Genomic DNA, 16952 nt, shown 5'->3' on the forward strand with positions numbered 1-16952 from the left:
GCATTCTCCCCCGTTAAGATTTTTTTTTAAATGTTGGACTTAAATGCATCAATCTGGTTCACTTTGAGGGGGAAATAAAGAGACTACACCCACATGAAACAGAACTGTATACATTTAAATAATCATAAAATCATAAGTACATGGCCATAACCAATAACATACCATATCCAATATGAAAAAACATTGAATCTTGTTTATTTATTTGTTTTTGGTTCATTTATAGTTGTGAGTGTGTCTGGGCTCCTGAACCAGCCTCACCCGTCTCCCCCCTCTCCCCCTGCTCCTCTTTGAGGCAGCAGCAAAGACTAGTTTTAGCTTAGTTTTTAAAGTTTATCTTACATTTTTTCACCTAGTTAACGTTTTTTTTTATTATTCATGCATATTTTACTAATCAGTCCCCCTTCAAATGGAAATATGTGTTTACATGAATGGTGACCAAACCGTGAGACCCACTGAGAACTAAGTTAACTATCTAAACACTCAGCACAGTCCTTTGCCTCACCAGGGGCCTATACTACGAACCTGGTTCAACCTAACCTGGATATGTTTGAGTTAGCCGGTTGGCCTAATCCAAAACATACGCGCTCTCACTAAACTGTACTACGACGCTGGTTATCAAGTGGATCGCTCAAGCCAGCCGTGTGCTATCTAGTTAGGTGCACGTTCACATGAAAGGGGTGGTATTTGGAGCATTCGACCAATCACAAACATGGAGAAGCGCACTGACAGCGCAGCGTCATACTTCCTGAATGAAAAGTGAACTTTAATACTAGTCAAAAATGAAGAAGTTAAACTTTAAACATCCATGACTTAAACACTTTATCCAGGATCAAAGCCACATAGCTGCACCTGCAAGGTGAATACAGCTGGTAAAAGAAAAAGTGTTTGAATGCGTACATTAACAGGTTTATGATATCACTGCCCCGTCTAAAACACGATCTGACTTCAATTACATTTGTCTCGAGTGTTTCGTCAACTTATGTGTTGCTTAAAATAATACTTCTGCATACAGTATGTGACACTGTGAGTGTTGCACGGCCAGATACGGCTCAGCTGACTCAGATAAGGAGATATATGATACATTATGAAGTGATATGCCGCGGACTGTACTTAATGTACTCTGATCCGGTTACTTATGTTGTGGCCGATATTTAAGTAAGCTTTCTTAACGCTAATGTTATAATAGTCAGATTGCTCTGAAGATGGAGGTGATATTCTATTCATGTTCACGTTCACACAGTCGGTGATTTTTGCCGGCCGTCTTTCCTGCGACGGCAGTTTTTCTGTATTTCCTTTCTCCTGTAATATGACTTGATCGCTTTAAACTCCGCACACTGAGCTCTGATTGGTCAGCAGGCGGTGCTTTCACTGAGTTGAGCTCTTAGCCTGCAACCTAACCTGGTCCCGACCAGGTTAGCTGCTTAGCATATATTACCATGGAGATCTAGCCTGCTAAAAAGAGAACCAGCTTCGGATGACCGGAAAGCCGGAGTTTTCCCTGAATTTAGCCGGCTAAGCGAAAATCCTGCTTCGCAGTATACCCCCCTGAGCTGTAGTTATCAGTCTCTCAGTCTGACAGGAGAGGACTCTCCTCCACCTTGTTGTTGAAACAGCTCCTTATATCCGTTAGCGCAGCTAGCTAGCACCAGATGCTAACAACAACAATAGCCTACACGTAACCGGTGCGCGCGCTTTCTCTCTCTTGCTCACTTGCGCCACACACACACACACCCTCCCAAGCTTGGAGACCAATCGAGGGCATTAGTGTATGGTCTGTATGAAAGTGGCCATGTCGGCAGGCCACATCATGTAGACAGCCAGTCACCCTCTGTGAGGCAGAGTCAGACCCACATTTGCGCAGCGTTGCGTTCACAATACATACATAAAAAATCCTGAGGCCAGCAGGCCACTTAGCAGGCCAGGCCATCGGGAAACCTCCCGGTGCTCCCGATGGCCAGTCCGGGCCTGGTGGGAGATGATGTAGCGGGACAGGTGAGGACCGGGGCTGTGGGACAGGTGGAGGCTGTTGGCACACAGCAGGAGCTGCCGTCTGGTTCTGGGAGGCAACAAGAGCTTCAACAGGCTGCAGACAATAATGAGGTGACAGAGATGGACACAGACGGTGAGGGGGATTCTGACTGTGTTTCAGTTGCAGATAGTCTCTCTCATAACGCAGAGATATATTCTTTGGAAGAGATTAATGTCTTTTTAGATGAGTCCTTTGGCAAGGCAGTGGAAGTGAGAGACTTTTTCCCTGACACTAACAAGTTTCTTCACACAGTGAGCACTCTTCAGAAAGTTGTAGGGTTAGACCTGCTGGATGAAAAGAGACGCTATCGTCTCAGGAAGCATGTAACTAATATGAAAAAAGTTCCGAAAGGAAGCAAAAAAGGGGGAAATTGAAAAGGTCTAAATAATGTCAACATGATCATGCAACACTGGGTGTCTCCTCTCTGCTGTGTGTACCTGTCTGTTCTTTTTCTCTATCTCCTTCCTCTAATGCAGGCTTTAAGGGTTGCTTCTTTAAACATTAACGGGGGTAGAAGTGCACAGAAAAGAGCTTTAGTGTTGGAGGTCTTTAATCAGAAAAAATTAGATGTGATATTTCTGCAGGAAACGCACAGTGATAGCCTGAATGAGACGGACTGGGGAATGTGGTGGGGGGGTCAGTATGTACTCAGTCATGGCTCAAACCTCAGTGCTGGAGTAGCTGTTTTTTTCTCCCCCTCTCTAAATGTTAAGATTGTATCCAGCACAGAGATAGTGGCAGGTAGAGCCTTGATGGTGAAAGTGGAACTGTTAGAGTTCTTTTTCACTTTTATTAATGTTTATGCACCCAATCAGGGCCCTGCACGTGTATCTGTGTTTCAGTTATTAAAAGACGAGTTAGACACTAGTGTACAGGGGGAGTGTGTGATACTGGGGGGGGACTGGAACGCTTGCACTAATGTCACTTTAGACAGAATAGGACGGGAGCCGCATCCTCAGTCGTCCCTTTTACTGTCACAGGTGATAAGAGAGGCTGACTTAGTGGATGTGTGGAGGATGAAACACCCCTCTGTTAAACAATACACCTGGATGAGAATGCTAGATGGGGGCGTCAGTGCAGCCAGGCTAGACAGATTTTACATGTCTGCTTCTTCTATTACTCGTGCAGTGAACTGTCACATCCAACCGGTTGGTTTCACAGACCATCAGCTAGTTTCTTTAGATTTGGTTTTATCCAACACAGAGAAACCGAGATCGTTCTGGCAGTTTAATGTTAACATTTTACAAGATTTGACTTTTTGTGAGAATTTTAAATTATTTTGGATCAACTGGAAATCAAAGAAAGAGTCTTTTCCCTCCCTGAGTCAGTGGTGGGAGGTAGGAAAGGCTCAGATTAGAGTGTTCTGCCAACAGTATACAGCCTACTCCACTGCAAACATTAGGAGAGCTATAGAGCAGTTAGAGAGGGAGATCAGAGAGTTAGAGAGTGTGTCTGCTCGAAATATAGAACAGTCCCTCCTAAAACAACAACAGCTTAACTGTTTTCTTCAAGAGAAGGCCAAGGGAGCCCTGATCAGAGCCCGTTTCACTTCCATGAGAGACATTGATGCACCAACCACCTTTTTTTTCAACCTGGAGAGCTCTGTGGGCCAAAGGAAGCAGATGGTATGTCTGCGTCTCCCCGATGGACAGGTAACCTCTGAGCCTGCTGAGATGAGGAGGCATGCAGTGTCCTTCTACACAGACCTGTTCAAAGCCGAAGGTTGTGACGTGGAAGCTGCTGATGAACTTCTTCAGGGTCTTCCACAGCTGAGTCCAGCCGAAAGTGACACCCTGGGCTCTGACATTACGCTGGAGGAACTGACCTCTGCGGTGACACAGATGGCCTCCGGCAAGGCTCCCGGCATAGACGGTTTACCTGCAGACTTTTTTAAACATTTCTGGAGTATTCTGGGACATGACTTGCTAGAAGTGTTGATGGAGTCCTTTGGGAAAGGGACTCTTCCAGCTTCCTGTAGGCGTGCAGTGATCTCACTGTTGCCTAAGAAAGGAGATCTAACCCTGCTGAAGAACTGGAGACCTGTGGCTCTCCTATGTACGGACTATAAGATACTGTCAAAGGTCTTAGCTAACAGACTGAAGGTTTTTATCGAACTTCTTATCGGTCCTGATCAGACATATTGCATCCCTGGCAGATCAATTGTGGACAATTTGTTTTTGATGAGAGACACTTTTGATGTTTGTAAACTGTATGATATAAGTGTTGGTATTATTTCTATTGACCAGGAGAAGGCGTTTGATCGTGTGGATCACACTTTTCTGGCTGCCACATTGCAGGCTTTTGGTGTTGGGGAGCATTTTTTGTCCTGGGTGAAGTGTTTGTACAGTGATGCATGTTGTGTTGTGAAGGTGGGGGGGAGGGCTGAGCAGACCTGTACCAGTTAAAAGGGGGATCAGGCAGGCCTGCCCTATCTCAGGCCTATTATATAGTATTGCCATCGAGCCGCTTTTGTGCAGACTTAGAAACCGGCTGAGGGGCCTGTGTCTGCCAGAGTCAGCTCAGGCCCCCCCGGTGGTTGTATCAGCTTATGCTGATGATGTCAGTGTTTTTGTCCAGGGTCAGCGAGATATCCAGGAGCTACAGGACAGTTTAGCTTTGTACAGGAAGGCTGCTTCAGCCAAAGTTAATTGGGAGAAGAGTGAGGCAGTTTTGATAGGTCAGTGGAGTCTTGAAAATAGGCCCAGTCTTCCTGGTAACCTTAGCTGGGGAAACAAGGGTTTAAAAGTCCTGGGAGTTTGGTTGGGGTCTGAGGACATGGTGGCACAGAACTGGGAGGGATTGCTGGGAAAGGTGCAAGCAAAATTAGCCAAATGGAAATGGCTGCTCCCCCAGCTGTCCTACAGGGGAAGAGTTCTTGTCGCCAACAATCTGGTTGCCTCGTCTCTGTGGCACAGACTGCAGGTGTTAACCCCACCGCCGGGCCTCATGAAACAACTGCAGCGGCTCCTCGTGGATTCTTCTGGTCGGGTCATCACTGGGTGCCAGCATCGGTACCCAGTGATGTCCCCTCCAACACCTGCCTGTGGTGGAGGGGGGGCAGGGCCTCGTGGACATTACTGCAAGGACTGCTGCTTTTAGACTGCAGGCAGCTCAGCGGCTGCTGTATGGTGCCTCTCCCTGCTGGCTGGCTATGGCCCGACTGTTGCTCTGGAGGGCGGGGGGCTTTGGTTTTGAAACACCTGTTTCTGCTGAAGGCCCCTGCGTACAAGATAACTGGACTTACACCTTTTTACTGCTCAGTCATCAATGCCTGGAAGATTCTGAGTTTTGCCAGACCACCCGACCCCCGGCCTGGGATGTGGCTGTTTGAGGAGCCACTGTTTGACACTGGTTTTCTTTCTGGAACCCTTTTCTCTTCAGCCACCCTAAAAAATGCGTTCATTGAAGCGGGAGTGGTAAAACTTGGCCATTTGACGGGGGTCTCCATGGAAACACTGGCTGAGGTGACGGGCATTCGATCAACCCGAGTTCTGGAGAACCTGGTAGATGAGGTGTGGCAGTCGCTGTCGCCATCCCACCTGACTTTTGCTCTGGATGCAGATCTGGCTGACCAGTGGAGAAAGGGACATGATTATGTTTTTCCTGCCTTGAGTGTGGGTCCTGCGGTGGGGGAATGGAGAGAGGAGGAGGGTCTCCTGCTATCACTGGGGACTCTAACACCTGCAAAGTTCACCTCCTGCAATGGGAAGAAGCTATACCTTAGCTGTGTAAAGGTGTTAAACCTCAGCTCGCTTGCAGGCGTCAGAGAGTCGAGGTGGACGGATGTGTTTGGCTTGGGCTCTTCCCCTCAGGGCAGCTGGCGGATCCTGTATAAATCTCCGGTTGAGAAACGGATGGCTGACATCCAATGGAGAATTATACACGGTGCAATAGCCACTAACAAATACAGAGCTCATTTTGACCCAGGCACAAGGGGAGGCTGTCCGTTCTGTTTTATGGCAGAAACATTGGAGCATTTAGTCGTGTCCTGTCCCAGATTGGCTGGTCTTAAAAAAATGTTACAGGGGTGGGTGGAAGGGTTCGGGGAGGTTTTCTCCATACCACTTTTTGTCCATGGCCCCAAATACATCCTGAAAAAGAAGGAAACCCTACTGTTGATGAATTTCTTGTTTGCTAATGCAAAATTAGCAATCTGGAAAAGTAGGAAGAACCAACTTGCTGGAGTGGGATCGACTGATGCAGTGCTCTGTCTGAGGGGGCTGGTGGCAGCGCGTCTGAGGGTGGAGCATGCGTACTATACGCTGATCAATCATCTGCAGGGGTTTCTGGATGTGTGGGCTGTGGGGCAGGTTCTGTGCTCGCTGGGGGAGAATGACTCTCTCATATTGAAGTTTTAAAGGATAGGTGTAGTTTTTGTTTTTAAAGTGTGTAAAAGAGGATGTTTTTAAATGGGTAAAACACTTTTCAAATGATATTTATTTGGTAGTCATGAAAATCTGTTTATTTATTTGATTGTGTAATGTATTAGTTTTGTTCCGACTCTTTTGCAGGGTGGGTGTATGTTTAAAACAAATGCAAATAAAATTTGTTTTAAAAATCAAAAAATGCTTCTTCTTCTTCTTCTTCTTCTTCTTCTTCTTCTTCTTCTTCTTCTTCTTCTTCTTCTTCTTCTTCTTCTTCTTCTTCTTCTTCTTCTTCTCCCGGGCCCTTTCTCATTTCTCGAATTCCCCTCCTCGACTCCCCTCCTCGACTCCTATCCTCGATACTTAGTCCCGCCCACAGGAGATGCGAGCGGAGGAGCCGAGGAGGGGAACCGAGGAGAGAGGAGGGGAAGCAGCAGGCGGTTAGAGAAATGAGAACTCCTCTCCTCTGAGCGGTCATTTTAAAGAGACGTCCATTAATGATGACAGAAGGCACAGCAGCCCTCTGTCTGATGGACAGATGTGTTCATGATGACTTATATATTTACTTTGATTCATTCACAGTGCGGTATAATGAGACAATAACAGGCTACAGATGCGGACACGCACACACACATATATATGTGTATATATTTATATAAATATATACAATTTCAGAATCAAACGGAGTACTCTCATAACTCGTAACACTATCAGAGACTGGATATACCCCCCCCCCCCCTCTGGTCGCTACAATGAGGAAAATAAATTACGGGCCAAAAGTTGTATTTACAAGTATTAAAAGTAAGCAGAGGACACCAAACCAACATACCTGTCTGTCCGCTGCATCTACGCACACTGTACCACACACACCTACACACTGTACCACACACACACACACACACACACACACACACACACACACACACACACACACACACACACACACACACACACACACACACACACACACACACACACACACGCACATACAGCTCCTAAAACAGGCTACAGCCGTTGTGTATTTTATTGTGAAGCACTGAATGGTTTTAGAAAAATATCGACTCTTTGTTTGTAGATATCTACTACTAAACTAAAGCAAATAAAGAGAGTAGGCCTGTTATACTGAGTGATATATATTATACACACTGCTCTGCTTTCTGCACCTCACAGCTGTTCTCTCTGTAAACATCGCGTCGCGATGAAAGCAGTTTCTAAAATAATATCCAGGGGATGCATGCAGAGCTGTCATTGGCTGAGATAAGTCCGGCCGTGCGTCACGACTCTTTGAAACATCTCTGTTCCCGGAAATGCATCCGCGAAGGAGCCGTGGAGGACCATGGAGGACCCATCAGTGTATCCTCGGTTAGAGCTCCTCCAGAGAGCCTCCTCGATGCTCGATGCGCATTTAGAGAAATGGGATGTCCTTCAACATGGCGCGCTAAAATTCATTTCCGGGTCACTACCGGAGGACAGAGGAGTCGAGGAGTCGAGGAGGGGGATTTGATGAAATGAGAAAGGGCCCCGGACCATGCCGTTCATAGATATATATATATAAACACTAGATGGCTCATGGAGTAGCATGAAGCTACTATTGGGCGCATGGGAGATTTTCCAGCGTAGCTGACCGGCCGCCATCTTGCTACAGTTAACAGTTACTCTGATTCGCGTTGTGGTAGCTGTTGTGAGGTGAGTGATCTGCACAAAAATACTCTTAACTCACTGAAATCTTGACTGATTTACAAACGGTTTGGTTTATTATAAACATGATTAGCATGGCTATGATACAGGATGCTTGGACATGTTGAAATTGCAGCTTTTCTTTGTGTATGTGGTTGTATTTTTTAGCTGGCTAATAACAAGAGGCTGTCAGTGAGACCTAGTATTACAAAGTTGACCCAGCAACTTTACACCAGTGGGAGAGGCAGAACTGCTCTTTCTTTTCAACACAACTTAAGTTACACATGATTTCTTCCAAGTGGTTTGGCTTGTTAAAAACATCTTGCATTATGATACAGGAATTTGCTGGCTTTGTGTTTACAGAAGTACTATGCCGGACTTTTGTGCAGCCTACGGATGCTCTAATCACCGCAGTCTGGAAACAAGAACCCGTGGGATCACCTTTCACGTGTAAGATATGACAATATTATGACTAAAATTAGGATAATCGTTAATTACTTAGTGGATGTATGTACATTACAAGTCCTGCTACACAGGATCAGTGGGGCTATGTGAGATAATAGTATTGCAAGATTGTTGTTGACCCAGCCTCTTTAGAATATGTTGTTACCATTTCTTTACACAATTATTTAATGTTTCTATTGGACACCTTTTTTATTACTCTTAGTGTGGTTGTCTTATTCTTAAAGTAGGCTATACATACATGCATACATACCAAAAATATGATAATTTCGGTGTGTATTTTTGTCCTACCCTTAATGTTAAAGGAAAGAAGGGAGGAACATGTTGACAATAATTTATATATCTGGCTACCTTTCTCATGTTTTTAAGGTTTCCCAAAACCAAAGAGAGGAGGAGGCAGTGGGAACTCGCCCTAAGAAGGGACGGTTTTGTTCCCTGTGACAGGACACTGCTCTGCAGTGAGCACTTCAGGAGTGAGGAATTTGACCGGACAGGGCAGACTGTCCGGCTTAAAGATGGTGTTGTGCCAACAATATTCAACTTCCCAGCTCATCTTCAAAGGGTATGTGTATCATTGGCCAACAACAATTCAAGGTGTATAAGATTGATATATAAATATGTGATTAAATGTCACACTTTAGTTTTTCTTTCTGCAAGTTTAGGAATAAATAATGTGTTGTGTATTACAGCACATTTTAAACACTCAACATGTCTTTAATGTTTATTTTAGCCGGAAGCAACAAGAAGCACAACCACTTCAAGAAGAGCGGAAGATGAACCTCAGCCTAATGTTGTGAGTATTCTGAATGTGGCCAAGACCAGAGAGATGGTCATTGATTTCAGGAGGGTGAGGACGTCTCCTCTACCCCTGTGCTTTCTGGGAGAGGATGTGGCTGTTGTGGAGGACTACAAATACCTGGGAGTGCACTTAGACAATGGGCTGAACTGGAGGATCAACACTGACGCTGTGCACAAGAAGGGATATTAGAAGAAGGATATTAATTTCCATATTACTATTATTTATATATTGGTATATTTTGATATTTATATATTAATGGCGAATCGCTACCACTAGGAGCATATATCGCCACCTACTATGTATTTATTATTATGTATTTAATTTGGATTCATTTCGCCAACAGGCAACTATTTTCATAAAGAATATATATATTTTTCAAAGTCAACTTTATTGTCAATCTTACTCAGTTTGTGTTTATAGACAGAGAGATCAAAAAGATGTTTAAATAAAATTATACAATTTACAGATATGTATACAAATATATATATCCTATATACACCATCATGTATAATGATGGTGTATGATGTAGAAGGAAGTGTGGTAGATAACAAGTAAATATAGAGTTACATACAGATCCATGTTACAGCAAAAGATGGAATAACTAAGAAGCACGCAGTATAATAATAATAATTACATGCAACAATTAAATAACTGCTCAGCATCTCCACCACAATCCCAATCTGCTGTGTCCTGTTTTCCTCCCCTCTGCATAACACCCCATCACACATACGAAACACAACGCAGAGTCTGAGGGTGTTAAGAGTATGTTTATTTAAATGTCCTCCTCTTTACTGGCCAACACAGGGAGCATATGCTGGGTGTAGAATTGTTCCAGGAGGAGGAGATTTCCATGCCATGCAGGGTCTTTGGGGATGAGGATGATGATCGCCTCCTTCGTGGTCCACACAACAAAGTAGCAGAGACTCCGGTCTGTGATGTGCAGCTGCCCTTGGACTGGTGCCAGTATGGGTGATATATGACCCACCCTCCTCACGGAGACAGAAGGATGGTAACTGGACTGCCTCCTCGATGGTCATGTTCATGTCACCAAAATCCTTGAATCTACACACAGCAAATAAACTCAAATGACACAACGAGATGTAAAAGGAGATCACACATACAGTATAGACTATACAGTATAGTCGATATAAAACTGGCCGCTTCAATCTGAAGAGCAACTAAAACAAAACACGGGAGTGTACCTTGTTCTTGTGAACACTAATGTAATCCACAGCATACACAGAGACCACGAAGTTCTTAAGGAGAAAACTAGTTACCAAAACAAAACACGTTAGTGTACCTTGTTAGCTAGCTGACATTAACGTTACACATTGCACTCATATTACTCACCGAAACCTTGTAAAGGCGGTCCCGCATGCTGGCTCTTACAGAACCGACTAACTCCCCTTTCGTGTACGTACAGCTCTCAACGTGTCCAGACTTGTAGTGATGTTCACCTCGTTTTATACTTTTATTCTCATTCTGAAAGAAACAGGTGAAATTTGCTAACGTGACGGCCGTCTTTGTGATGGTGACGCGTATTGTGCGAGACCAGAGACCTGTAGTTCACTGAGCGGTTTCACACAAAAAAATGTGTAACTTCACAGTTTTACGACACATTTTAATTTTTTTGACTTGCAAAATATTCTTTGAAATTGACAAACATCATATGTGTCATTCGTGGCACAATTCAAACGGGATCAATGTATAATTTTACGCTTCTGGGGTCCCATGGAGGCTCCCGGAAAGGGAGGGACTTCACCTCTCTATTGTTTACTGCCGTCGGTGCCGTCTCGTCATCGTCTCCTTTTCGTCATGGAAAAAAAGGTCGTTGACGAACATATTTCCTCATAGTTTTAGTCAACGAAATTAACACTAATTCCTAAGCCTTCCCTTAAGACCTTAACCCTCCGGTATCACTGTGGACGTTTTTGTCCATATGGTTGTGTTGTGCAAATGGCCTGATTTTTTGTAACAAGGTTATTTGCTCGCTCTGTTTTGGAATTCCAATTAAAAAAATTCAAATCGGTCTTTAATTCACCATGTAACAAATTGACTACGCACATTAGTCATTCGAGACAAAAATGTCCACTGCAAAAGACTTTGATAAAAACATTATATTAAAAGGTTTTTTTCACAACATTTCTGGCTTCAATCTTTAAAGCAACTTCCGCCCTATAATAGAAAATACCAAACATTTAAAACAATTCAGGATTGTAACCCTTTAAATACCATTTTGAATACATGAAACCGCTGTTTTTTTTCATGATGAAAACAGAGAAAATGAGTTATTTTCCAAAAAATACATATTTGGGGACTGGCTCTTTTTTTTTTAATAACAGTCTTGGATATGTCAAAGATTAGCATAAAAAAACAGACATCTTCAACAGGTCCCTGCTGCAGTCTGTAGTCCCTGCATGCTTCAAACACTCCACCATCGTTCCTGTCCCCAAAAAAATCACCAGCCTCAACGACTACTGCCCAGTAGCACTCACCTCCATCATTATGAAGTGCTTTGAGCGGTTAGTCAAATCATTCATCACCTCCTCCCTCCCTGACTCTCTGGACCCCCTGCAGTTTGCCTACAGAGCAAACAGGTCCACAGACAACGCCATAGCCCTCACCTGAACAGGGCAGGGTGGATCCCTGCCCTCTCACACCTGGACCCGAGGAACAGGAACACATATGTGAGAATGCTGTTCATTGACTACAGTTCAGCTTTCAACACCATTGTGCCCTACAAGCTGGTCATCAAGCTCTCTGTGACTGGATCCTGAACTTCCTGACGGGCAGACCCCAGGCAGTGCGGGTGGGAAACATCACATCCTCCACCCTGATCCTCAACACCGGAGCCCCTCAAGGCTGTATGCTCAGCCCTCTCCTCTACTCCCTGTTCACACACGACTGCGTGGCCACACACAGCTCCAACACCATCGTGAAGTTTGCTGACGACACGACCGTCATCGGCAAGATCACCGACGAGACGGCGTACAGAGAGGAGGTCGCAAACCTGACACCTTGGTGCCTGGATAACAACCTCCATCTCAACATCAGCAAAACCAAGGAGCTGATTGTGGATTACAGGAAGCAGCAGAGAGAGGAACACGCCCCCATTGCCATCAATGGGACTACGGTGGAGAGAATCAGCAGCTTCAGGTTCCTCTGTGTCCACATCACTGAGGACCTGACATGGACTCATCACACTAACACCATCACCAAAAAAGCTGAACAGCGGCTCTTCTTCCTCCGCAGGCTGAGGAGGTTCAACATGGACTCCAGGATGCTCAGCAACTTATTCAGGTGCACCATAGAGAGTATCCTGACCTTCTACAGGTTCACCATAGAGAGGATCTTGACGGGCTACATCACGGCCTGGTACGGCAGCTGCGCCACCCTCAATCGTAAGATTTTACAGAGGGTGGTGAAAACTGCACAGAACATCACCAGGACCGAGCTGCCATCCATGGAGGACCTTTACCCCCAGCGGCTCAGGAAGAAATTCCTCAGGATTATAAAAGACCCCCATCACCCTAGCCACAAACTGTTTAGTCTGCTGCCATCTGGCAGGCGTTACCGCCGCATCAGGACTAAAACCACCAGACTCAGGGACAGTTTCATCCCATAGGCCATAAGACTGTTAAACACCTGAACTTTTGAAACAACATCCACAAACATTAATCTGGCTGCAATTTAGAAATTATTTATCTAATTTATCATATTCAATCACTTGCATATAGACTCTTATTGCACTATTTTTTCTGTTTTGTCTTATTGTGTTGCACTGTTGGAGGAGCCTGTGACCCAAGATTTTCATCGTCATAACTACACTGTAGCTCAACCCTGTCTCCTAAAAATTACGTTCCCACAGAACTAAACTGCTAGATCTGCCGTAGTTCTTTATTTATAGAGCCATGATGAGAGAGACAAACAGGAGAACTGCTGCCAAAACTGAATACTTGACGTGGATCATAAATATATCAACAATTAAACAACATCTTCAATTTCTTTTCACAAAATACGTCTCCTTGCAGTATCAATAGTAATTCGGCTGACTTTTATATTTGATCCAATTGGGATAGGCTGTATTTACACCATAACGGTGCACAGCTGATAGAAAAGGACTTTTTAAAGATATTACTGATTTTCTTTGAATATCAGAATGTAAATACTGAGTTGAGAGAATAGTCAGGGGATTTGGGTGATGGGAGACACATCTATGGAATCACAATTTCAATAGCTTACCATTAAATGACGGATAGCCTATGCCTTTCTGTCTGTGATGTTTTACAAATCAGATATTAATGTGTAGAAGTAAAACAAGAGAAATAGTATAGCAATATCCTGTAAAAACATGAATAAAACTACACATCTTCAGATGTTATACATAAGTGTCTACACTAATAATACAAAGTTATTATTAATATGCTGTGTGTACCTTGTGTGCACGGCCTAGTGGTTAAAGCATGTTATTGAATTATTTTTGTTGAATAATCTTATTTGATTAAAACAATATTAAGAGTACATACTTTCAGAGGGGGAAAGTAGAAGGTCAATGATAGAAATATAGAATATAAAAAGTCAAGAAGATACTAAGTGATCTCTGCAATAAAACAGTTTAGTGCCGGATGTACACAGATATTAATAGGAGGATGTGCAAAACAGAAAAACGAATTAACCTTTATTAACACATTAAAGAGGTTAAGGTCTTCTTTTAAACAAGAAAAAAGCTTAGGGGGTATCTATCTACAGATAAATATTAAGCCTGACAAAGTACTTAACGTCTAAAATATTGCTTTCCTGCAATGTTAACTATGTTGAAGCACTTATTTTAACTGATATTATACACATTAATTATACTCTTATGTATGTAGATAGAATAAGAAATGTGCAGAATATGACAGTTTAATGGTGGAGGTATACAGTACACACATATTGATAGATGTCTGTTGAGGAACCTGCGACCCAAGTTGTGTATAAGATCAATACACCTTAGAAAATCTTGAAATCTTGAAAGGGATGTGCAAAATAGCCATTATACAGTTTTTAATTAACTATTAGTAGAGAATAACGAGTAATGAATATACTTTATAAAGATCTGCAGATAAATGTTTAGTCTTCTCAAGCACCAACTATCAAATATCTCTCCTGATTGTTGCCACTTGACAATCACCTACCCTGAATTTTACTCAGGTGTAACTAAAGTCTGCTTTAAGGGTTGTTTATATTCCACATCATTAATCAGAATCTGCAAAGTAACTAAACTAAATGTAGTGAAGTAAAAATACCAGGTTAACCTCTGAATTGTAGTGGAGTAGAATTACAAAGTAACAATGAGCTGTCGTGTGGGTATATATTAGTGCTGCCCATTATGGATACAAGCGATTTTCACCCATTTAGTAATTACATGTTTTAAATGTGTACACACCAATGTGTTTCCTATCGCCTAAACCTCCAGGGCTGTACACAGTTTAATACTGTCAACTTCTACATTTGGGAAACACGTCTTTTAAAACTACAATTCCCAGTAGAGACGTGCCATAGAGAACATGTTGCGAAACACAATAGCCAGCATGTGTAGTTCTGGGGGAGAGTTCGAGTCCAGTTTTGAATAGTCTGCCGTGGTTTCGTTCCATTTCAAAGAGCTTGACGCTCGGCGTAACCTTGGCGCAACATCACGGGGTTTGTCAACGGGACTGTAGTCCCAAACGATAGCTGGGGATTATGGGTAGTGTAGTGTCTTCGGCCATCCTAAATCTCGAAATGTCCCGTCTGTTTCTGGTGACTTTATTTACGGCTAAAAAGCATGCTAAAATGCCCAAGATTATAGAATTAAACGAATAAATAAAAACAAGGATAATTGTGTGTTATTGTTGAGTAAATAACAGTGTGTTATTTAGAAAAGAATAACAAATTAGAAGGAAGAGATTTTAAAAAATACAGATTTCAGTATTTTGAATCTCAAAACCCCATTTCTTTTCCTCAAAGACGATAAAAAAAGTCCGACATTATACGATTTAAAATAAAAACAAATAAATAAAAAGATAAAACACTGGCATGTAATACGTTAGAATAAATAGAATGGTTTTGAATAATAGATGAGAGTAAAATCTACTTCACTTTACAGCCCCGCCCACTTTTGGGGAAACCAACGCTGTCATTTGAACGGCGATCAAGCCTGAAGCCACAGAGATCTTCTGTTACTGTCCTTTCTTCTTAGAGGAAGTACAGAAACACGTAACTCTGGATTTGTTTTAATGTTTGAGGTGCAATGAACGACACAGCAGCTTCTTGGCATGATCAAACTATTATGTTCTGCCTCGCTCATGAGAGTAACAGCTGGCGAAATTACAGCCTCGCCTACTGATTTTAATTTAACCATATATCGAGCCCGATTCTCGATTTCAAATGTGTGCTCTAAAATGATATTTATAAATAACTATTATCATTATTACAAACAAGACAATAAATGGCAAAGATATGTAGAAAATAAACGTATTTAAGATACGTTCATAACTAACGTAACGTGGAAGAAAATATGCTTCTAGAAGATATGTAGAAAATAAACGTATTTGAGATACGTTCATAACAAACGTAACGTGGGAGAAAATACGTTTCTAGCTAAACGTAATTGAGAATGCAGTTTAGTTCTGTGGGAACGTAATTTTTAGGAGACAGGGTTGTGTAGCTATGTACGCATGACCAATAAAAGCCTCGAACCTTGTAATTAGTAGCTTCCGCTGCTGCCATTTCTAACAGGTGCAGCCTCGACAGACCTTCCACACATGGCAGAAAGCACAAAACAAAATGTATTAACAATAACTGTTCAATCAAGTGTCCTAGAAAGAAAAGCCAGTATGCACAGTAGACCTTTTCAAAGCAAACTTTATGACATTCCCGTTGCATTAGGGAAAAGCACATGAATAATCAAATTAATATTAGCTGTACTCCATCAGGCTGCTGCCGTTTCAAGGTCCTGGGCCTATATGCTGGGAAATGTTCCCAACAGAGTGAAATGTGGTGTTAGTGGCAGCCGTGATTTGAACTGCTCAAATTCTCGAAATGCTAAGTAAAGGTGCTCCAATGCTTCATGACGTTTTCCATCAAGGTCAAGGAATACATCTTCCGGAAAAGACTTAGGACGTGTTCTTTTTTAAATAAACTAGAACAAAGCCTTGGAAATGTGTATAGACTTGCTTGCACTCAGTTTGACTTATTAGGACAGTTGTCAATGTTTTTTAGGAACACCTTTTATGAGTAGTCAACATGTCTGATGTGAAAAGTGCCCTATGCCTGCGCCCTGGTCCTATAGCTCACCGAAATGCATTTTCAACGTTGTTACTCATATGTACTCATTCATGACATGCCAAAATGTCTTCTCTGGAAGAGGTCCATTGACACATTTGTTAAAGGCTGAATTGTACTGAAGAGCTCGATAAATGTACATATAAGACGACGCTATCACAAGTAGCTATCTTTCAAATGAATGAGTTAGATTTGTTGGATCTGCCAAACTGTGAGTGCTGCTATTGTGAATAAGAAATATACAACTCCACTCTCACTGTAGCTCACAGAGCGGCTGCTGACAGCTGAACTCAGGGTAGCACATTCAGAGAGGAACGTA

At 42.8% G+C, this 16952-nt stretch overlaps 1 protein-coding gene across 1 annotated transcript; it reads left to right on the forward strand.

Annotated features, from left to right (window-relative positions):
- Nucleotides 1–7378: 7378 nt before the first annotated feature.
- On the forward strand, nucleotides 7379–13714 carry LOC139433154 (uncharacterized). Its single transcript, XM_071202032.1, has 5 exons — nucleotides 7379–8079; nucleotides 8434–8520; nucleotides 8902–9094; nucleotides 9263–9325; nucleotides 10136–13714. The coding sequence occupies exon 5, from the start codon at nucleotides 12198–12200 to the stop codon at nucleotides 12954–12956; it is 759 nt and encodes a 252-aa protein (XP_071058133.1). The 5' UTR covers nucleotides 7379–8079; nucleotides 8434–8520; nucleotides 8902–9094; nucleotides 9263–9325; nucleotides 10136–12197; the 3' UTR covers nucleotides 12957–13714.
- Nucleotides 13715–16952: the final 3238 nt, after the last annotated feature.

The sequence above is a fragment of the Pseudochaenichthys georgianus genome, chromosome 3 (assembly GCF_902827115.2).
Source record: "Pseudochaenichthys georgianus chromosome 3, fPseGeo1.2, whole genome shotgun sequence".
Classification (NCBI taxonomy): Eukaryota; Metazoa; Chordata; class Actinopteri; order Perciformes; family Channichthyidae; genus Pseudochaenichthys; species Pseudochaenichthys georgianus.